The sequence below is a fragment of the Mixophyes fleayi genome, chromosome 5 (assembly GCF_038048845.1).
Source record: "Mixophyes fleayi isolate aMixFle1 chromosome 5, aMixFle1.hap1, whole genome shotgun sequence".
NCBI lineage: Eukaryota > Metazoa > Chordata > Amphibia > Anura > Limnodynastidae > Mixophyes > Mixophyes fleayi.
In genome coordinates, this window is record NC_134406.1 from 178,026,386 (window position 1) to 178,049,640 (window position 23,255).

At 39.6% G+C, this 23,255-nt stretch overlaps 1 protein-coding gene across 8 annotated transcripts in view; it reads left to right on the top strand.

The window, feature by feature from the left end:
* The window catches only part of PHACTR1 (phosphatase and actin regulator 1), a 353,512-nt gene that overhangs the window by 202,866 nt on the left and 127,391 nt on the right, over positions 1-23,255 (top strand). For 5 of the 8 annotated variants that reach the window (XM_075213080.1, XM_075213081.1, XM_075213083.1 and 2 more), the window contains one exon: positions 22,020-22,184. In XM_075213080.1, coding sequence (XP_075069181.1) covers positions 22,020-22,184 — 165 coding nt within the window. Of the gene's footprint in view, positions 1-6,945; positions 7,374-16,218; positions 16,285-22,019; positions 22,185-23,255 lie in introns of those variants that run through there. The other 3 variants (XM_075213079.1, XM_075213082.1, XM_075213086.1) reach the window with 2 other exon arrangements.

Genomic DNA, 23,255 nt, shown 5'->3' on the forward strand with positions numbered 1-23,255 from the left:
AAAATATGATCCATACTATTCTGAGGAGTCCACCCCCCCTCCCTCACTTCTCCCCACTGCTCTTCTTCTCGTTCCTTCACACTCCTACCTTTCTCTACCTCCTGTCTGCCGTATATTGTTTGTCTTTACAGCTTGTGCATTTACTATTACCTGATGGACTGCGATGTTCTTAAGTGACTTTACTCTTGTACTATGTTCCATCTGCTGTAGGGACCCCCTTATTTTTCAATAAAAACAGAATACAGAAGAAAAAAAATGACCCAGTACAAAAATGAACCTGATTCTTAATAAAGCCCAAATGTTGCTAGTCCAAAGGTCTTGAGGACCCACTTATGTAATTTTTGCCTAGGACCCCCTTTTGTCTTAAAGCAGCCCTGCTGTTCTTGTCAGTCATATCTGATGCTGAACTTCACTATTATTTGCTATCACAAATAGCCCAATGCAATAAAGCAAGAAGCCGCAGCAGCAGTCCATGGAGACAAAAATATATTGTTTTCACAAAGCCCTATGATGCTGAGCCGAGAGCTGAATGTGCTGCAGAGCTGGGAATTGCTGGCTAGGTAAATCTGAGTATAAATCCCCCCAGCATACCACACTGCATATAGACCCACCTTGGCTTGAGCTAAACCATTCTACTTTCTTTGGTAATACCATATGTGTCCATGAATTTGCATTTCCTGATACTATGATACAAGTAGAGCTTATTAAAGGGTTCCTGCTTGGCAATTTTCAGTGTGGAGAAATAAGGAACATTGACATCGAAATGTTTACAGCTGTCCTAAAACAGCTGCACTTCAGAGCTGCTGCTTACTAAACTATGAAAAGCTATGAGAAACTTGAAAAGCTTGGTACAAACCTTTAGAAACGCTTCTATTGTCAATCATCATCACTTGTCTGCAGACTGAAGCCAATCTCAACGGCTTTTACTGTCTGCATATTAGAATGCTACTATATGTAGATTTTTATTTTATATGTGTATTTTGCAATCCTCTTACTCCTAATAAAGTGAATGCATTTGAAAGTAAAATTGGCATCAGATACCTTAAAATGTTTTCCATTGTGCAATAAAAATATCACATTTATGGAAGGTAAGTTAAACTATAATTAGTCATTATGTTCCTTACAAAATGCAACATAAATGCAATAATAATATATACTTGGATCACTTAATTAAAATCACAGGATAGTACTTCTAATATTAATAAGGAAATTATTGCCTGTCCCCAGGGCCACATCAGCTATTTTTGTCCATTAAACAATCCTAGCAGGTAGCGCATCTCATTTACTGAAAATGGCTGCTGGCAAAATCATCCTTCACGGCTTGTATATTTAACCCTTCAAATACTCTTGCTGTGCTCAGTTTGCTCAGCAGCAACTGAAATTTAATCTTTTTTCTATGCCCTCTTTTAATACAATAGCGGGTAATATAATTTCACGCAGTTGGCCCACCTCGACAATATGCCCACTTATTTATTATGTAACTCTTGTGGTTTTATGAAATAATTAGATTTATTAGGTCTGGTCAGTGGTGTCTAAAATGTAACACTAGCCCTGCTTGCTATGGTGTATATCACATGATCTTCAAGGCATAAAAAATTCTTTATACAAAAGCAAAATACAATTTTACAGATTGTGGGACAGACTATCTCATGGAACAATTCAAAGTGTTGACAGAATCCCTTCATAACAGAAATACTGAATATGATTGAAGAGAAAAAATATATATTAATCTTTGAATTAAAATGCAGGTGTCTTTCGTTTAACTAGAAACTGGTCTGCAGTGTTAGTCAAGCAAAACCAACCCATACAATCTATGGCTAACATACCTGTCCTGGCTAATACAGCCACATTGCCCCCTTCTCATCACAGCAGTTATGGGTTCAGTGACGAACCCTGACACTGGGTGTATTTCTCCCATTAAACCTGAAGGTCTGTAGAGGAAGGAATCAGTGCGATATTCTAGACATTACCGGTTATGGTGCATAGAGCCAAGTGGTTTATGTCAGTCTGTAAAAGTAATTCTTTAACAGATATTTAAAGTTTGTAGTACCCATTTGACAGCAAGAGCTTCTCTTTGTACAATTGCAAACTCCTGTTCTCCAGAGGACAGTTTTCTTTTCAAGAAGATGACTTATTGTTTGGAAAAGAACAGCTCCGAACCTCAGAAGTGCAGAACAGGGCCCCCTACTTTTCATGTGCAGGCCCAGCGTATGCACAGTGATGCCCCCATTGTGAAGCCAGCTCTGGACTCACACATGCTCAGAAGAGGTTCCTCTGATGCTCTTCTGAAAGCAGCATGGGGGCCCAGGAGCATTTCAGGTCTTTCCCCCAAATTTGTTATGAGGCCGTGCATTGTGGCATTCCACCTATGGCACCTGTGCGTTTGAAGTCTTGTACTATAGGGTGATGAAATAGATGCCATTATTGTGGACTATTTGTATTCTGGCTGGTTATATTGTAATATCAAGATATTGGGATGTGCAAGTGTTTTTTTCATAAATTGAGTACATTTTAATAGGTTTAAACTTGACATGTATTATATTTTATTTTTAGATTCAAGAGATTTCTCTTCTCTATTCACCTGATTGGGCATTTATGCAGTGTTATCAGCAGCTGCAACAGACAGCAAATGCGATTTTCTTAAGCATTAACAGAGATCATATTAGTGCTGAGGCTGTAATACTGTGCCCATCTTTCTTTTTAATAGAATGATATTATGTCTCTCTCCAGCAGTCAGGTCCATTTGTGTTGGGGTAAATTTCTAAGTCTGCGAAATTGTCATGGATATAGGTAAATTGCCCCAATTTGGCCATTGGGCTCAAGCACTGAGTGGTTGGTTAATCTGCGCCCATGCTGAAAAGGGATCCTAGCGCTCAGTTATGTTTAAACAAAGTGTGGTTAAGGGTGGCCTAGCGGTAAGAGCTTACCATCAAAAGGGCACAAAAAATAGCGGTGGTGTGCAGGCTAACTGGAAGTGAATTGGAAAAAGTACTGCTAATTAAAGGACAGAAAGCTAACAGGGGTCAGGATAAATGTCTCAAATGTTCAAGGTTTGTTTAATGCATTTAGGTCACTGACAGAGACACAAGGAATGAAATGATTAGCTTCTGATTCTGATTTCTACTTGAGGATGCAGAGACCATAAGGTCAAATAAGTCATTCCGTTTAACATGTTAATGTGCTGAAAAAGAGGCAGGGGTAGAATCAATTTAGAATGCATACATTTTTTCAGACTCTTATTCATACAAACGTAATTGAATTGAAAATGTGAAGAAAACATAATAAAAGATTTAACCCTTTTCTTAAAATCCTCCAACATCCCTCTGAGTTGGGCATTTTGTATCCAGACTTCACATTCAGTGCACACAAGATTTGTGATATCATGTACAAAGTATTTGTTTGCTGCAATCTCATTTTGTTTACTTTTACATTCCTCTAACTATTTTGTACATTGTTTGAATACCAGAACAATAGCTGGACGGCTGTTCCAGTCATCTTCCTGGTGGTAGTATTTCGGTGTGACTAAAAGATTGGGATTACAATATGCACATTTACAGTACATAGAGCTACATAATATATCCTCTTGAGAAGATTGTGAATAATTTTACATGTGGAGAAAGCTACACTGACCTGAAATATTAAAATGTGTCATGATTGCACAATGGAATTGTGATAACAAGGATGCTGTGATTTATTTTAGGAATTCAGTAAGAACATTAGTACAATATTAATCAAGGGAAACTGGCAAATTCTTGTTACATTAGTTGGGATATTTTTGCCCTTTAGAATAAAACAAATTGAAATGGACATTTATGTCCTGCATACCAGAACAGATAGAAAAAAGATATTATAGGCTATAAACAAAGTGCAAGAGCAGAGTTATCTAATATATATATATAAGCCTAGCGGCGTGTGTGTGTGTGTGTGTGTGTGTGTGTGTGTGTGTGTGTGGGGAAAACTATTTTCTCAGAAAGGGCTCATCCAATTGACCTGAAATTTGGTATACTGACATTATTTGACAAAAAAAATATAATAGTGAAGTCAGTTAACTTCCATCATCCCCCCTTCCCCCCGTGCCAGGGGTAGTAAAGGCTAAATTTACCAGTTGAGGGCTCAAACTCTTGATCGTGTGGGTATTTATTTACCAGAGCCTGTGTTTGGTCATGGACAATTGTATGTCGCATTTTCACGAGTACGGAGAAGCAGTGATGTGAAAGTGCAGATTATGAATACTGCCCTTCAAGGAAGACTGATTGAGCACAGCGATAAGGTGTTTAGCAGAAACGTTGTGTATCAAGAGGATTTAGAACAGTAAGACGATGGAGATTAAGAATGTGACGATGAAGATGAAGGATGAGGTGATGGAGAAGAATGATGAGGTGGTGAAATGTGGACAAAACCACGTTAAAAAAGGGCGCTTACGTCGGGAAGTAACGCTCTTCCCCTGAGGAGGCCTGGCCTAGCCCCAAATGCATGACAAGAACCTTTTTAACACCTTAAGTAGCTTGATTTGACTAGAATGCATGAGTATCATGCACGGGTTAACTTGTTTGTACATAAGTGTGCATTTTGCACAAAGTAGTGTATAAATTCTAATCATGGTAGAATGGATGAAGAATGAACAAACAGGTGTGTTGTCTGGTTAGATATTACTAGTATAGCTAAGCAAAACTGAAAGTGCAGGTGGTTTGAGATGGTGGTCAAAATTAGGGTTCTTTATTGTGCCCATACCCCACACAGTACCAAAAGCGTGCAAGTATGGGCATCAATAATGAGGGCAATAATTCATGAAAACATGTTCGTCTTTGCTCTACATAAAGAAACTTGCTGATTTTACTGTTATGGCACAAGTACTGTGCAACATATAGGGGTCTTTCCACATCAACTGATCCAATTTTCAATTACTTTTTACCTTAGGTTTCCCAAATGTATACATTTTTAATTTGAATCGTTTATCTCATTTACTGTTTGATTTATAAGGGTTCGACATTTTCAAAAATCCACAATATTTGGCATGTATAGGCTAATACTGCATTCACACTGCCGCCCCGGCAATATCCCGAGTATATATATGAACCTGAGTCGATCCGGTTCACACTGAACCTGGGTCTTGCCGAGTCTCTCTGGTAACATCACAAGAGGAGCTTTGGTTGGCTCCTCTTGTGATCTTGATTTTATTTTTTTTAACTTTTTAATAGCTTTCGGTGAGACCGGGTTAAAAAACCCTGTTCTCACCGTTCCGACTGGCATCTACTTGGGTCAGACCCGGGAATAACCCTGCAAAAGACCCGGGTTCAATTTCCAGGTCATCCGACCCGGATAGATGCAGGGGACCCATTTCACACTCAGCCTCCACCCGGGTTGTCGGGGCTTGCCCTAGCAGTAACCCGGGTTTTTGAGGCAGTGTAAACGGGGTTTACGTTTGAGATATTATAAAAACATAAACATTTTGTTCAAAAGTTTACAATCTTTAATTTGTTATACCAAATGACTAGGTTTGAGGACGATAACATTTCAAGGTCATGGACACAAATTTGAAAAACGGATTCCAAAAATATACGTGACTAAACAATTTAAGAAAAATGTGTATATTCCTTGATATTTAAAAGTGTTATGTGCAAACAATGGGTGTCAGTTGACAAACGTAGTTTTGAAACATTTACAAAAAGTAATGAAGAGTTTGTCAACACTTTCTGTGAACAGAAACTTCAGCACTTTGAAATGTTTTAAAACTGTCTCTGTCATCTGACACCCATTTTCTATCATCTCTTCTTCCAGCTGTTCCTTTAACTGATCAGGTCCTGGACAGTTGCTACATTAATCTAAATGGCACTCTGGAGTTGCAGGTGTAAACATTATTTTTTTGCCAGACATACTTTATAATCACTTGGATTTTATCTGCCATCCAGTACCATGGCAGATATCATGACTCTGTAAACTCTATGGAGAGCTGCCTACACAGCTGGTCCTGAGTGCATACACACTTCCGAATTTGACTGACATTGTTTCATCATTTATAGAGATTTTTAGTCCTTTTATAAAATCAAATGAAACCATATGATGTGCTTTGGTACGATAAAACATGACCGCAGGAGCATACACACTAATGCAATATTGGAGCTAACAGCCATTTATCGTGTGATTGGCACAGTATAATGAGTACATTATAGACATAGATCTAAAATCTTTCTAATGTAATGTAAACTTTGAGATCCTAATGTTAAATTTGGTGTGGGCAATCTTAAAACATCAAGGAATAAAGACAATATTTGAGAACATTTTAAATCATGTTTAATTGGAAATCGTTTTTGCAACCTTGAAATGTTTACTTCCGTAAACCTAGTCACGCCGCATATCAAAATAAACCAAAATTCTGAAAAAAAAATGGTTTGATTTTTAATCTAAATATCTAATCCTAGCTAAGAAAATTAAATATATGGATACTCTGACAAATCAGAAGTTATATAAGATAAACAATTGCTTTTGTTTTAGATCTGAGACCCTCTCTTTATAGTTCTAATTGTAAAGACTAAAAGTGAAAGGTGAGATAATTTGCATTGGATCAATTAACAAGGTGATTAATATTATCAATTAGCATGATCATTAACCCTCGTGCATTATAAATAAAGGATAATAATAACATTATGATTAGAGGTGTATTCCCTGTGCAAAAATCCTTTCCAGCCTCAACTTTCCATAACACCACCTTTATGGTACCAGTGTTATGATGTAGAATTTACAAATCCGAATTTAAGCCTAGCCAAAATATGTTTTAAATTTGCATTCTTGTTCAGCCACAAACAGTGCAAACCGCCCTTAAGAATGTAATGAGAAGAAAGGTCAGCTGGTGAATGGAGGAGACAGGACAACAAAACGATATAGGGAGGGGGATGGAGCTGCTATGATTTATGTGAGAATGGGATGCTGGCAATGACAGGTACAGTCAGAGGAATGTTATTCTAAAGGATCTTCATCCAAACTGGATGTGTCTGTATTGCTGAAAGCAGTTTCCAGAGGTCACAAGACTTAGGGCTGCTCTGATTCCCCTCCAGCCCAGCTTGGAGAATGTGTGTGTGTGTGAGGTGACTGCTAAGAGCAGAGGGGACGGATGGCGGATCTCAAACACTCCAACAACAACAGCAGCAGGCAGCCTGGGATGTTCTCTTTGCCTTCCTTTGGCTGCAGGGAAGGTTCTGTACTGACTGCTACTGGCAGAGGCGACAAGCAGAGGAAGAAGTCTTTATATTTAGTCAGGATGAAGCCGCTGAAAGAGCCCACCAACAACAACGTGTCCTTTGTCATCCACTGTCACATAGGAAAGGAGATCAAGCACATTTGCAGTAACTGCAGTCGTGGGGAAGAAGCTCGTGAGGGTGAGTGCGGGGATGTGTGAGGGGCTTGTGCTAGATGTGTGTGTGCTAGATGTGTGTGTGCCATTTGTCTGCATTGTCTGTACTTTGCCTGTCCATGAGCCGAGTGCACGGGGCAGCAGGACAGGGCGGTAGCTGCTGCGCTCCTTCTAGTAATGCTATTATTCATGCTATCATTATTTATTAACGTGCAATGCAGCAGAGGAGTGATGGCAGTGTGTTACCCCAGTGGCCAGGCAGGGGCTACCTTATGCTTATAGTGATGCTATTATTATGTTGACACGTGTATAGCTCCATAGCCTCTGATGTTGGCATTAAACATGTCTAAGAACAGTATAGCAGTGTAGGCTATTGTTGTGACTATGAACGCCGGCCCCCATGTTGTGGACTCGCTGTCACCTCCAGATCCCAGTGTAATCCCTCCTTGTGCCTACCCTGGTGGACAGAGACGGTACGACAGCCGGAGCCTTCATTTATGGGACATGGGTCTCTAGCAGAATTCAGTGGTTATTGAAGTTGTGTTACAGACTGTGGGTCTGATTCATTCAGGATCTTAAATGAAGAGGATCCTTATTTTAGTCTCCTGGACAAAACCATGTTACAATGGAAGGGGTACAAATGAGTGTTCTGTTTTGCACATAAGTTAAATTCTGTCTGTTTTTTCATGTAGCACACACATACTTGATAGCTTATTTGTACACTGATATATAAAGTTGATATGTGTGTGCTATATGAAAAAATAGGCAGTATTTAACTTATGTGCAAAACAGAACACTCATTTGCACCCCTTGCATTGTAACATGGTTTTGTCCAGGAGACTGAAATAAGGATCCTCTTCATTTAAGATCCTTAATGAATCAGGCCCTGTAGTACTGTTACACAAATACGTCGTTGTAGTGTTATTTATAGAGCCATGAACAGATAGTGCAGCGTTGCTGTTTGTTATTCAGTGTGTAGGGAGGGGATGACCTGGGGATGTGGGTTTTGAAGGTCAGAAGGAGGTGTGGTGTCTCTGGGGGACACCTCTAACGTAAGGTCCTTCCATGGCATCACCTAGCTGCTCCAAGCTGAATTATTCCTGGAGGATGATGAATGGGGTTCCAGGTTTCTGCAACTGTCTGCAATCAATGCTGGGAAGTGAAAACTACAAAACAGCAATTGATTTCTGGCAAAGCAGTATCTTGAAGGCTTAATTTCCTCTGCAGAGTAAATGAATTTTGCAGGATCTCTGATTTGTCATTAGTGTGACTGCATTGTCACCTGGTTCAATCCATGCTGTGGATCCCCTCATTATTAATGTGAGAGACCACAAGTGCAGATGGAAATCAGGAAGAACCAACTAGTTAATCAATTGCGCAGTATGTTTATTATTACTGGAGTGTGTAGACTCAACTACTTGTGACAGCCAGCTCTCAGGAAATTAAATAGAGATTTACAGAACAGCAGCCAGTAATTGATTTGCAGACTTTAAGAATGATTCATTTATCCTTGGAAGAAACACAAGTAACATATTATAAAGTGTTGCAGCTGGATTGATTAATATCTAAAAACTGATTGAATGAATATTAGCATATAACTAGTATATAACTAGTATAATGTAATTTGTAGCATATTAGCAGGTGCAGCTAATATGTTGTAGAAGGTGTGCATGAAAATATACTTTTAACAGATGATTAATAGCAATCTATTATGAATTTCATTAACTGCCATTTGTTGTGTATACCTTCTACTACAAGGCTGGGAAAGTGCCCTCAAGACTTCCTTTTTGATATATCATTAAAAAAATCTTCAATGGCTTAGTTTTTTCTAAAAGAAACACATAGCAGTTAGAAAGGAGCACACAGATACAGTGTAGATGTCTTACATGCTGCAAATACTTGTGTTAATAAATTCAGGTGAACATTTCTTTTCATTCCTGAAATATCTTACTATTTTTAGCAGTGTAAAATCATGCAATTAATTGCATGATGCTGTGGCAGATAGACCATTATGGTCAACAAAATCTTATTTTAAAGAGATACATCATCATAATATTTTATATTCTAAACTGGATGAATATGAGCAGACCAGATTGAACTGTATCAACTGACTACAGTTGTGTAACACTCAGTTAATGAAAAGCATGCACATCTCATACTTTTACGAGATTATAAATATGGGCAGAATGTATTACGCACAGTTAAAAACATATTGTAGGCATATTGTCATCTCTATCTATGAGTTGCCCTTTTGGCTTATCTTCTAAGGTAAATGGAACAGATGCAGCGTCCATCCATTGAGGTGCTGCCTTTCACTTGAAACAGTACGTTGGTTCTCCAGTTTGCAACATTGGGTGACATTGATAAGTAGAACTGTGCTTCAAATGGTGGGGGTCCAACAGGGAGCAATAGAGTGACCTTTACTGTTCTCATGTCATACTTGCCTACTCTCTCGGAAATTCGGGATCCTCCTGGAGGAGCAGGTACTCTCCTCTCGGAGGCCGTGCAATACTGCAAATCGCAGCAGGGGACAGGACAGGGCTATGATGTACATTGCTAATAGCACACCACCTTCACACACTTGTCAGCTAGAAAAGATGGCAAATATGCCTAATAGGGGGAATGGTCTTTGTAAACCAACCCTCCTCTCGTAAATTGGAACATCCCTTTATACTACAATTTGTAAAAGTATAGCTGTTATTTATTACACACGCAGTGGTAAAGTGTCATGTCATTTTACTTTGACATATACTTTTAAAAGAACTATTCATAATGAAACTATGTTATCAGGGACCTGCACTGACCAACTATTTCCCTCACTTCATCATTAAAGTGAAAATATACTGAAATAAAGTATAATATAAAGTGAAAAAACACTTTCTATTGTAAATATTTGTTTTGTATAAGTGTTCTTTCTAATTGTCTGTTTAAACCAAGGGTACTTTGGCAACGAGGCCACTGTTGCACCATTACATTGGAGTTTATCGTTGATATTTAATCTCACTTTGATCTCAGTCTAGGGGATAAATGTATGAAGTAGCGATTCTAGCAAATCAACCATATCCAGCGACTTTGCTGGCATAGTTTAAAAACAGCAATGGGTTTATAGCATATTTGCCAACTCTCCCGGAATATCTGGGAGACTCATGAAATCTGGGTCAGCTTCCCGGACTTCCAGGAGAGAGGGTAATTCTCCCGATTCCCGACCGGCTGTGGAAAAGTAAATGGAGGGGGTGGGGTTATTGGCGTAATGGAAACGTCATTGTGGCCCCGCCCCCTAGTTTTATTGGGCGAAAAGGGGTGGTGACAGCATTGGGGGTGGGGCTAACGGCGTGATTCTTCGAGCCCCGCCCCCACACTCCCACCTGCCCCCCAGACCTCCCGGGACACAAGCTGCCAATGTTGGCAACTATGGTTTATAGACAAATTGCCATTAAACCCATTGCTGTTTTAAATAATGCCAGAAAAGTCGCTGAATATTGACGATTTGCTAGAATCGCTACTTAATACGTTTACTCCTAGGAAGCAATATGACTGCTTAACTTGACATTAGCAAGTTAAGTGAAATTAAGCTATCAGTGCAGAGTAATGCGTAATAATGTTTTATTTAACACTTAGAATAAAGTAAAATAGTCTCTAAATACATAGTTGCTATTTCTTTTTACATACAACTTTCTGTTTTAACTATAAGTATTTTCATAAATATGAATGTACCCTTATTTTTAACAGTATGAAGAGCCCTACAAAGTACACCTTCACTTATGGACACAAATGTATTACCGACATTAAGGAAAGCAAAGTGAATGTAAATTGAGTTTTCTTTAAAATGCACTTAAAGGGGCATACACACGTCCATATTCAACAAGGAGCGGACCTGAAGAGACGTCTCTTGTTGAATGCAAGCATGGGTGTGCTGTGCTCTGTCAGACACAATACACTGCAGGGTACTTACAATACATATGTAGAACATAAAATCCTAGAGAAAATATTATTCAATCAATATGACCTGTTAATAATATAGTCATAGACATATGCACAAACTATAAATAAAAATAGTTTTTTATTTTTTCCTTTCACGTTCCTTAATGGATCAGGCCCTAAAGTCACAAATTACCAAGAAGAACCTTTGACAGAGTCCAGCATGGGTTAAAGCAGAGGTGCCCAAACTCAGTCCTTAAGGGCTACCAACAGTTCATGTTTACAGGATTTCTTTAATCATGCACAGGCTGGAACAGTAATTCTCCCACCTGTTTCTACAGACAGACATCCTGAGGACATGACCTGTTGCCAGCCCTTGAGGACTGAGTTTGGACACCTCTGGGTTAAAGCTGTGATTCTAGTAATGACTGTTGTACTGATGCGATCTTGATAACCATTTGAAGGTGTGATGATTAACGCCATTCATTTAATTTGATATAGCAATTCAATCACTTAAAATCTACAGGAATTAGTAAACCTGTATAGTGGGAAAGATTTGTAATCACATTTCCATGAAATAATTTCATCCAGAGATGACCTATGTTCTCTGAGTAACTTATTAATGTTAATATCTCATCATGAAGTATCCTCTGTCTTGTGACTCAGATATTAATTTGCTCTAAGTAGAATGTTATCAAGGAAAAGGAGGGATGGATACAGTTATTAAACAGTATTACTTAGATTTTAGTCTAAGTACAGCTTACAATTGCATCAAAATTACAGAACTGGATATTTTATACCCGGACACTAAGTTTGCTTAACAGAGTTCCCGGTTAAAGGTCTAATGAACAGTGGACTTTATAATGATATTTATTACCTTGTTCCTGTCTGTACACATCCAAAATCCTGCTTTTGCAGTAACATATATGACTGTCATATATGTCATTTCTTTTTGTTGTTTTTTTTCTTTCAGATTTGAGGATAGCAGTATGTACCGGTATGTGCTAATGTAGCTTGTTAAAACTAGTCAAAATTGATGAACTTAGATCAGCTTAAGGCCAGTAGTTTTACAATAACTGTTGCAGGTAACATATATCTGTTCTGTCCAGGGCAGTCGCTATCACTCGGTAAACCTAGACCTTTCATCATCACCATTTATTTATATAGCGCCACTAATTCCGCAGCACTGTACAGAGAACTTATTCACATCAGTCCCTGCCCCATTGGAGCTTACAGTCTAAATTCCCTAATATAGACACACAGACACAGACAGACCGAGAGGGAGACAGACAGACAGACAGGCACTAGGGTCAATTTTTTGATAGCAGCCAATTAACCTACCAGTATGTTTTTGGAGTGTGGGAGGAAACCGGAGCACCCGGAGGAAACCCACGCAAACACAGGGAGAACATACAAACTCCACACAGAGAAGGCCATGGTCGGGAATCAAACTTATGACCCCAGTGATGTGAGGCAGAAGTGTTAACCCCTAGGCCACTGTGCTGCCCAAAGATTGCCAGGGTTCATGGGGTGGCTAAAACACTGAATGAGTGACATAATGTCATTCAGTCAGTGTTCTTATTTATCCCATGGTGTTTACACACCCAGTATTAGCCGCTTACATGGATAGGCAGCTGTGGACAGCTTCTTATCTGTGAAGTTACCAGCTGCTGTTCCTCCATGTTGGTAAGGCCCAACACCACACTCCCAAGAAGAAGAAGGTGCCCAAGGTGGGCACATAGGGCATCTGGGTCACCTGATTCTGTCCTTAATAATCATGATATTAATTAACCATTACAAAACACTCTAGCATGCTTACCGCCATGTGCCTAAGTGGTTCCACCTGTTTCGTGACTTTTACCCATAACAACTGACCTGTGCACTGACCATTTTATGTATGCAATGTGAATCCCATTGGGTAAAAGAAGAACGTTTGTGAACTGGTGTTCTTATTAATGTAGTTTTCAAGTGAAATAAATATTGTCGAGACAGCGGGGCAGTTCTTACCCAGAGATACTGGCCCAGACCAATAAAAGTTTAACCTTTTCTCTGGACCTGTTTCTCCCAACATTTCTGATTGAAAAATCTGGACAAATTAGGCCACACAATTCATCCACCCAAACCAAACCCATTTGTGTTGAGGCCATACCTCTTTTCCAAAGAAAATAATGTCTACCTCCTTAAAATTGGGTCTTTGTGCAGTTATGCCTTTCTTCCTTAGCTAATTGTGAAATATTAGTGCATGTATCCTGCAGGGATTTCAATTTCAAACAAGTAAATATCCCATGTTCTAGCATCTCAGTAATTAAACTAGCTGTAGATTTAGAGTGCTCCACTTTGTCTGTAGACATGGTCGAGACACTATCATTAAAGAGGAGTATGTCTAGTCTGAGGAATTCTGCTCTGAGAAAAATAAAGTGGAGTCTATTTAACAGAAGAAGAAAAGCCCTTTTCCCTGTCTATCAAAGCATTGGGTCTGCAGCAGGTATATGGTGGTAGCCTGTACTGGGGACTTCTGGCCTATTTTACTTTCAGGGAGGCAATAGTAGGGGGGAATACGTAAAAAAAATAGGCTTTATTTACTTTAATTATTTATTTACTTAAATAATGCTTGTCTTTAATCGGAGTGCTCCGATTCAAGTATTTATTTTATATTTTTAAAACATTGTATTGTTTTGTTTTGGTTTTTTTAATATTTTTCTTCTTTATTTAAAGAATCTGGAACTAGAAGCCCAAGTCCGCCTTCTTTTGATCAAAAGACCCCTGTGTATCTCCCTTTATATGAATTGATACTAGTAAATGTAGATGGAAAAAACTAAATCTTACCACTTTGATTTCTGGTAATGTACATTAATCTTTTTAGCACTGTATGTATTTTTTTTTCACACACATGCACAAAGAAAGTCGCAAAGGTTAAGAATTCCTATATCAATTGCACATTATTTGTATTATTTTCATGACAGGAATGTGCTCTATTATGATCCCTATGTTATTTTTGTACTAATTCTAGCAAGATCTGTCATCTTCCAAATTCTCGGATGGAGGTTTCACTAGTGCACAGTTTCACAAACAAAAATGCTGCCTGGCTTTATACTGGATAAACTCCACAGAACAACATAACCTGTTAATGAGGAGTAAATGTTTACATTCTACCTTTTATAGAGGGTCTTGTAAAATACATAGAACACAGGGTACATTTCATAGTAGCAGAGGCTACAACAAACTTTTATAGAGAACGCTTTTCATGTGAATGGCTGTATGCAATGTACATTAGGAGCACATTAGAGGCCAGAATCCACTAAAAATGGTATTATAAAGTCTGTATATTGTCAATAGTGACTTCACTATATTAGTGTTATGATTCAATCTTGGGACTGCAGGTGTATTTATAAGGGGCCACTTCTAAAAGTTAGTAAAAATGCCCTCATACTTCAGGAAATGTGATGAAATGGGTGATATGATCCATGTTTGATGTAATTGTCCTAAGGTGTTTGCATTTATGGCAGGAAGTTGAGTCCCTCATAAACAGCAGACTGAAATGTGCCTTGGCTATGACTCTGAGCCCATGGTCATCTTTATTGAACGAGCCAATCAGATGCACCAAACAATATGCTAAGGTATTAATCTGCCATTAATTAATCTCTTCCAGCTACCAAATGATGATCTAACAGGCGTTTACCAGACCTCATTAATAGAGATGCTCAAATTACTCTAACTTCTATTAAAATTTGATTGAATGGCTAGTTTGAAGGCTTTAAGCTTATTTGTGGTACAGTTGCGAGTTTGGATCGCTTGGTTTGGGTTTCAATGCTGTGGCCATATTCACAATTTAAGGTCCAAGTTTGCAGTACATAGTAGGCTAAATAACAAACATTGAAATGCACTCTAAAATGCTGCCTGTTGAAGCTAAAATAGCTACATTATATCGTTTTTTCAATAATTTTTTAAATTCAAACAGCAAATATTACCGTGTTCACGTTCGAAGTTCATCGTTTGTATGGAAAACTGTTAAAAAATACTATACAATATAACCAGTTAAGCTTGAACAATCTGGAAGATGTTTCAGCCGGCCTGCCTTGCTTGACTGTAGCTCAAATGTTTTAGTCTTCTAAAGCCAATATAAAGTTTGAATCTTAATTTGAGGCAACATTTTGAGGCCCACATTTTGAGCATGTCTACTCATATTATCACAGCAATACATTATATAAAAAAATTTAAATATACCTTGTGTTGAGGATTCCATGATTAAATTCAGAGGTGTTTGGGATCTGTGAAGCTTGTTGCTTTTCCCAGAATGACTTATAGTGCTTGTAAGTGCAAGGGGCTTGGGGTCTTTAACTTATGTTGGGATGGGTGGGCTCCCAGTCAAACTGTTGCAATGCTATAAATGTTTCCCTCTTCCATTGGGGAAGTTTTTGTTTGGGGTTATTCTGTTTTATGGGGAATTAGCAGCATTTACCTATAGTTTTAACTGTCTTTTACTGAAGTGAAAGCACCTTTTATATTTAAACATCGTCATCATCATCAGCTATTTATGTAGCGCCGCTAATTCCGCAGCGCTGTAAAGAGAACTCACTCACATCAGAGGATGTCTTTATGCATCTACTTTTTGAGCTTTTTTACTGGGTAGTAAGAGAGCCAAACCATAGTCAATAGTCACAACACAAAGTATGCATAGTGAACTGCTAACCAATATTATTTTTGAAATGCTTAGGGAAATCATCCTATAACCAGATGTCAGTTTCTTATCTATAGCTGTCAATACCACCACTTCTCTCCAGTACTCACTGCTAAAATGTCAGCACCTACAAACTACATTGACTTGGCAAGAACACGTTAGGCTGTGAGTTCCAGGAAATAGCAGTTTCATTGACGGCACACACTTGTGACTTTATATGTGTAAGTTCTGGAGCGAGGCAGTGGAGCTGAGCGGTCACTGGTTACCAATGTATGACAACAGATCAGCTTGCAGGGAGCAGTAAGGGTATTTACACCAAGGAACTGTTCCTGATATGCAGGTTAGATCCACTGGTTTGGTCTGGATGTGGTTTTGAATGGGGAGCTGGTGGCTTTATAAATTGCATAGCATTAGGAAAACTGTGCAAACTGCAATTACAGGCAATACTTATGCTGCCATTGTGGAAAAATTGTGCATATTGGCATTGGGAGCAGTACTGTATACTGGCATTGGGAGCAATACTGTCTATACTGGAACTGGGAGCAGTGCTGTCTATACTGGAACTGGGAGCAGTGCTGTCTATACTGGCACTGGGAGCAGTGCTGTCTATACTGGCAGTGGGAGCAGTGCTGTATACTGGCATTGGGAGCAGTGCTGTCTATACTGGCATTGGACGCAGTGCTATCTATACTATCACTGGGAGCAGTGCTGTCTATACTGGCACTGGGAGCAATGCTGTCTATACTGGCAGTGGGAGCAGTGCTGTCTATACTGGCAGTGGGAGCAGTGCTGTATACTGGCATTGGGAGCAGTGCTGTCTATACTGACACTGGAAGCAGTGCTGTCTATACTGGCACTGGGAGCAGTGCTGTCTATACTGGCACTGGGAGCAGTGCTGTCTATACTGGCACTGGGAGCAGTGCTGTCTATACTGGCACTGAGAGCAGTGCTGTCTATACTGGCACTGGCAGCAGTGCTGTCTATACTGGCACTGGCAGCAGTGCTGTCTATACTGGCACTGGGAGCAGTGCTGTCTAAACTGGCACTGGGAGCAGTGCTGTCTATACTGGCACTGGGAGCAGTGCTGTCTATACTGGCACTGGGAGCAGTGCTGTCTATACTGGCACTGGCAGCAGTGCTGTCTATACTGGCAGTGGGAGCAGTGCTGTCTATACTGGCAGTGGGAGCAGTGCTGTCTAAACTGGCACTGGCAGCAGTGCTGTCTATACTGGCACTGGGAGCAGTGCTGTCTATACTGGCACTGGGAGCAGTGCTGTCTATACTGGCACTGGGAGCAGTGCTGTCTATACTGGCACTGGGAGCAGTGCTGTCTATACTGGCACTGGGAGCAGTGCTGTCTATACTGGCACTGGCAGCAGTGCTGTCTATACTGGCAGTGGGAGCAGTGCTGTCTATACTGGCAGTGGGAGCAGTGCTGTCTATACTGGCAGTGGGAGCAGTGCTGTCTATACTGGCAGTGGGAGCAGTGCTGTCTAAACTGGCACTGGGAGCAGTGCTGTCTATACTGGCACTGGGAGCAGTGCTGTCTATACTGGCACTGGGAGCAGTGCTGTCTATACTGGCACTGGCAGCAGTGCTGTCTATACTGGCAGTGGGAGCAGTGCTGTCTATACTGGCACTGGGAGCAGTGCTGTCTAAACTGGCACTGGGAGCAGTGCTGTCTATACTGGCACTGGGAGCAGTGCTGTCTATACTGGCACTGGGAGCAGTGCTGTCTATACTGGCACTGGGAGCAGTGCTGTCTATACTGGCAGTGGGAGCAGTGCTGTCTATACTGGCACTGGGAGCAGTGCTGTCTAAACTGGCACTGGGAGCAGTGCTGTCTATACTGGCACTGGGAGCAGTGCTGTCTATACTGGCACTGGGAGCAGTGCTGTCTATACTGGCACTGGGAGCAGTGCTGTCTATACTGGCACTGGGAGCAGTGCTGTCTAAACTGGCACTGGGAGCAGTGCTGTCTATACTGGCACTGGGAGCAGTGCTGTCTATACTGGCAGTGGGAGCAGTGCTGTCTATACTGGCAGTGGGAGCAGTGCTGTCTATACTGGCACTGGCAGCAGTGCTGTCTATACTGGCACTGGTAGCAGTGCTGTCTATATTGGCATTGGGAGCAGTACTGTCTATATTGGCATTGAGGACAACTATGAGTGTACTGACACTGGGGCAATATTTTGTAATCTGTCTACCATCAACTTTTTAGTATAGTGGTTCAAGGCCACATAAAAGAAGTCTAGGCACTGTTGTCATATTCCTTGTTAAGTGACCAAAGATTTTTAACATTGAACACTGGAGTGAGCAATTTTGACTCTAACATGACTGATAACAGAGTTTTGCCCTCTGCTCACTAACACAAATTGTTTTGTTACAGGAACCTGTACATAACCATTTTTGAATGTCGCAAGATTCCTTTGTTATTTGATTAACTTTTATTTTAGACAGCCATTTATTCATAGACCTTGATCTTAATTTTGTTAATTGTAGTGATTTATTTTTATTTTTTTAAGATAAATATTGTTGTTTTTTTATTTGCAGATTTATATTGAAAACATCTTTAATGTTTAGCAGTGAAATTGAGTTTTTTTATAAACAGCAATTTTCTACCTTAACTGCGGTACTTACATTTGGATACAAGATTGAAAATGATGTTGATTGCCTAATTTAAAATAGAAGTCTGGAAATTAGATGATGGGAAATTGGATGACTCTTCAAGATGAGAAGTGCTGATTAGCATCTTGCTAATGATTTGCAAAATAAATAATGACTACATAGTTTAAAATAAACATTTACATCAGTTTTACTAATATAAACATTTGCACATATTTGCCCACTCTCCGGGAATGTTCGGGAGACTCCCGAATTCCGGGTAGGTCCCGGACTCCTGGGAGAAGAGGCAATTCTTCTGCAACCTGCCCGTAGGGAGCTTAAATGAAGCGATTCGCCGTGAAACGCGTTATTTTAACCTCACCGCCCACAACAACATGCCAATTTTGTCATGGGAGCAGAGCCAAAATGACACGAGTTGCCGTACCCCCTCTCACCACACCACCTCTCCGGGATCTCCCAGAGGGCAATAGAAAGTTGCCAACTATGCATTTGCACTTACAGGAATATTCAGTTATGGTTTTGCATTGTGTTAACAAATTTATAGTTTTTCTGTTTACTTTATTTTGCAACCTCCACAAAGTAGTTGTCAGGTCTCCGTTACTTCAGGAAGCATTCCCATTTTTGTGGTTTATCCATATATGTTCTTGTCTCTGTTGTAGGACTGTTCAGCCGTGCCAGGATGCATATGTCAATGTTTACATTATGCACTGAGGAAAGGCGAGTTTTCTAAGGATGACATAAGTTGTAGCTTGGGAACTGCTGTTTGCTAGAACATATGTATGCGATATGTTCTTGGCTCTGCTGTAGGACTGTTCAGCTGTGCCAATGTGCATTTGTCAATGTTTACATTTATGCACTGAGAAAAGGCAAGTTTTCTAAGGATGACATAAGTTGTAACTTAGGAAGTGCTATATGCTAGGACGTATGTATGAATGACTCCACACAGATAAGGCCATGGTCAGGAATCGAACTCATGACCCCAGTGCTGTGAGGCAGAAGTGCTAACCACTAAGCCATCCCATACATAGTTGTATGGGATGGTTCTAGAGAGGAATTTGAGAAACGTATTAATATTAATGATTTTAACATAAAGTCCATATCTACTTTTGGGGGGTGAATTAGAATTATACAACTCTTACAACTTTTATGACAGATAATAGTCAGGGAGGATTACACAGGAAAATAAAAAACTAAAAAACAACAGAACCTATGAGTGCCTTATGAATGACTATTTCCAAGCAGATGAGTGCATGTCATTCGTAAGGATTCTGTTGTTATTGATAAGTATTAGTCCCCCCTTTTGGTATTTTTGCGTTTCTAAAGTTTTGATATTTGATTATGCATCTACATTTATTATAGCTACCACACATTGGCACAGTCATTAAGGAGAGCAAAAGCATAAAAAGTAGTAACTTTGCCCCTTGGCAAAACCATGTTGCATTGGATGGGAGGTAAATTTAAAATGTGGGGACAGATCTATATTTGGGGTAGGGCATGTCATAGATCAACTTTACATTTCGGTGTAAAAATAAAATTATCAAGTATTTGTGTGCTACATGAAAGAACAGCCAGTAGTTTCTTTATGTGCAAAATAATAAGCTAAATAATAAGCTAATTTGCACCCCTTGCATTGTAACATGGTTTGTCCAGGATCAAATTTACTCCTTTTTTTTGCCTTGCTCTCCTTAATGATGTCTATATATTAGCGCAGTTTTTTCCTATTATATTCAAACTTAGCTGATAACTGACTGTTCTTTACCAAGCAGTGGATTTATATATTATTATGTAGCCTGTTTTGTAATCAGTAAAGAATGTAATAGCTGGAGAATAAGTGATATTTATAGTTTTATTACACCGTAGATAAAGCTGGACATCCTGTTTTGGCAATATGTGAAATTTTCTAAATAAGTGTACTAAATCCCTGTGCACTAAATCCCCTTTTAATTGACACACATAGCTGGTTATCTGAGATACACAAGTAGCTACAGAACAGCCAGAATAAATAGAAAAGTATTTGCATGCAGAGTTTTTAAGTTTTGCAAGAATTAACTCAATCAGTATTGTGCTTTTAGATATAGATATATATATATATATATATATATATATATATATATATATATATATATATATATATGTATTTTACAGTGGTCCAAGTGAAAATTCAGAGGTGGCGTGTAACATGTAAGTGGCATAGTTTTTACAGTTTTAATTTACAATCAGAATAGTAGGAGATATGGCACACCACTGTATACCAGCCCACTTCAATCACCATGTATACCAGCAGAAAAACCAGCTAAGGAAAAAAAAAAGATTTTTACAAAGGCAGGAAATCCCAGCTGCTTCAAAGCATTTATTGGTCTTGGGAACAGCGCACTGTCCCTCTTGAAGAAGTATCACTGTATTGGATGTAAGTGTCACGTGATAAGAATGACCTGGGATGACCTCTTTGGCCAGGTATGACCAGTTGTTGTCCAATTACCCATTTAAAGCCCTTTCTGCAATATCACACTACAAGCCAAGAAAACCAGAAAGGAAAACCAAGATGATTTCAGGGTATTGGTTGTTTAAGCCTGTGGAAAGTACTAGATCACAAAAACTTTGTAGTCAGGGGCGTAACTATTGTGGGTACAGGGGATGCGGCAGCTATGGGGCCCAGAAATGAAGGGTGCATGGCAATTCCAGCTCACCCCCACTTCAAGACCCCTGCTCCACCCTGACACCCATGCTCCCTGCTGATGCTCCCACGCTACTCTCAAAAGTGCAGGAAGAGCAGAGGCCTCTTCTGATGATGCAGCAGTCTGGTGCATGCGCACTGGGAGCATGCAGTCCAATGCATGCCCAGAAGAGCCACCTGCTCTGTGTTATTGAGAGCAGAGAGGGGGGCCAGGTAGGTAAAATAGGTTGCAAGTCACTGTACTGTATGTCTGAACTACTATGTGCTAAATGTTTGGATCCTCTTATGAATTATGTCACAGGAAATATAAATGTTTCACATCTCTATAGGAAACATATATATTATTTTGTTTTTCACTGAGCCCTGGTCATGAAATGATGTGCATTCCTCTTGCGACTGAATACATTGTGAGACAGAGGAAAATTACTTGACTGCCTATCCACAGTGCTATCTTTTTGTTAACACATCAATTTTTAGGTTGCATAAATACATTTCCATCCCTCTGTCTGCATATCTGTACTCCTCTGTCTCGTGTACTCCCTTAATCTGTCAGCCCTTCTTCACCCCCTTTTCTTTCTATCAGGAACGATGACACATTGAAATAAATTAGATACGTATGGTACAGATTGACACTGACTTGCCTTCATTTTGACGTTCATTGTTCCACTTTAAATCTGCTCTCCTTCTAAACCCTAATTACGTCTTTCTGTTACCAATTAGTAATGGATCTCAGGTGAAGCACTGAGTTACAGAACTGTGTATCTTGTATGTTTCAGCTGAGGAAGTGGAGAGACTGGCTGCGATGCGCTCTGAGTCCTTAGTACCTGGGACCCACACTCCACCTATCAGACGACGAAGCAAATTTGCAACTCTAGGGAGACTATTTAAGCCATGGAAATGGAGAAAGAAGAAAAGTGAGAAATTCAAGCAGACATCTGCAGGTAAGATCTTCTGTAGTGCTCATATTGTTATTATTAAGCTGCCATTGTCACATCCTTCCACCAGAGTATTAAGCATGCAGCAAACTAAAACATTATCTTACTTTATGTTTAATATATAGACAGAATGCCATGGGCATTAGGGCATTAGAGAGTAGATGTTAGGAAATTCAGAGAGACGGCAAATCACATCTAAATATTAAAAAAATATGCCTTATTGAACAGCATTCGGACATGTACTGCTGAACCAGAAACTGGTAATTTATGATGGCAAGTCTGTTATAGCGTGTCTTTCACCTTTCAATGCTGGTGGTTATTTTTTTTACACATGTGAGCACTTTCAAATAAACATTAAAAAATAAATGAGCTACTCCTTCCACTAAGTGAAGCGTTGGAGACCCATCTTTGCTGTATAAACCACTGAATAAAACAAAATAACACTGCTCAAAACAATCTGTGTGGCTTTGGATGTGGCTTCCTATGGGGCCTGGCTGACATGTTGGGCTCGTAACTGACCGAATAAGCCAGGCCCCTCACAGAAAAGGAGGAGCCCCTGGAAAAACTACATCAGCATGCACTCTGGTTGTTGTTTATCAGCTCAGTTAAACTTTAACATTTACCTGGAAGTGTTCTTTAATAAATGAACTTTCTGTCTGAGAAAGTGGGGTGAAAGTGATGAGGTTTCCTGCGTGACCAGTTATCATTGAGTAATAGTCTGAAATGGCCAAAACCTGCAGTATTTCATTTTATGGGTTGTTCTTTATAAATTATTGTAGATCTGTCAATTCCATTCTAAGAACAGAAGGCAACACTTTTTTAAATTTCTTTACAAAATATCTGTAATCTATATACATTGGTACTTTTAAAATAATATGTTTAAGACAATGAACAGAGTTTCTCAGGTTCTTGGCCTAGTTAATTTGTGTACTCAGGACACCTTGTCCAGGAGACAGTGTGTTTCAAAGCAGTTTATAAAAGCCATACCATTCAGTGATAATAATAGAATTGTAAAAACAGTCTGAAACCATACCCGTCTGCTAGATGGACTTTATCTCCATCTTCCCTGCAAAAAAA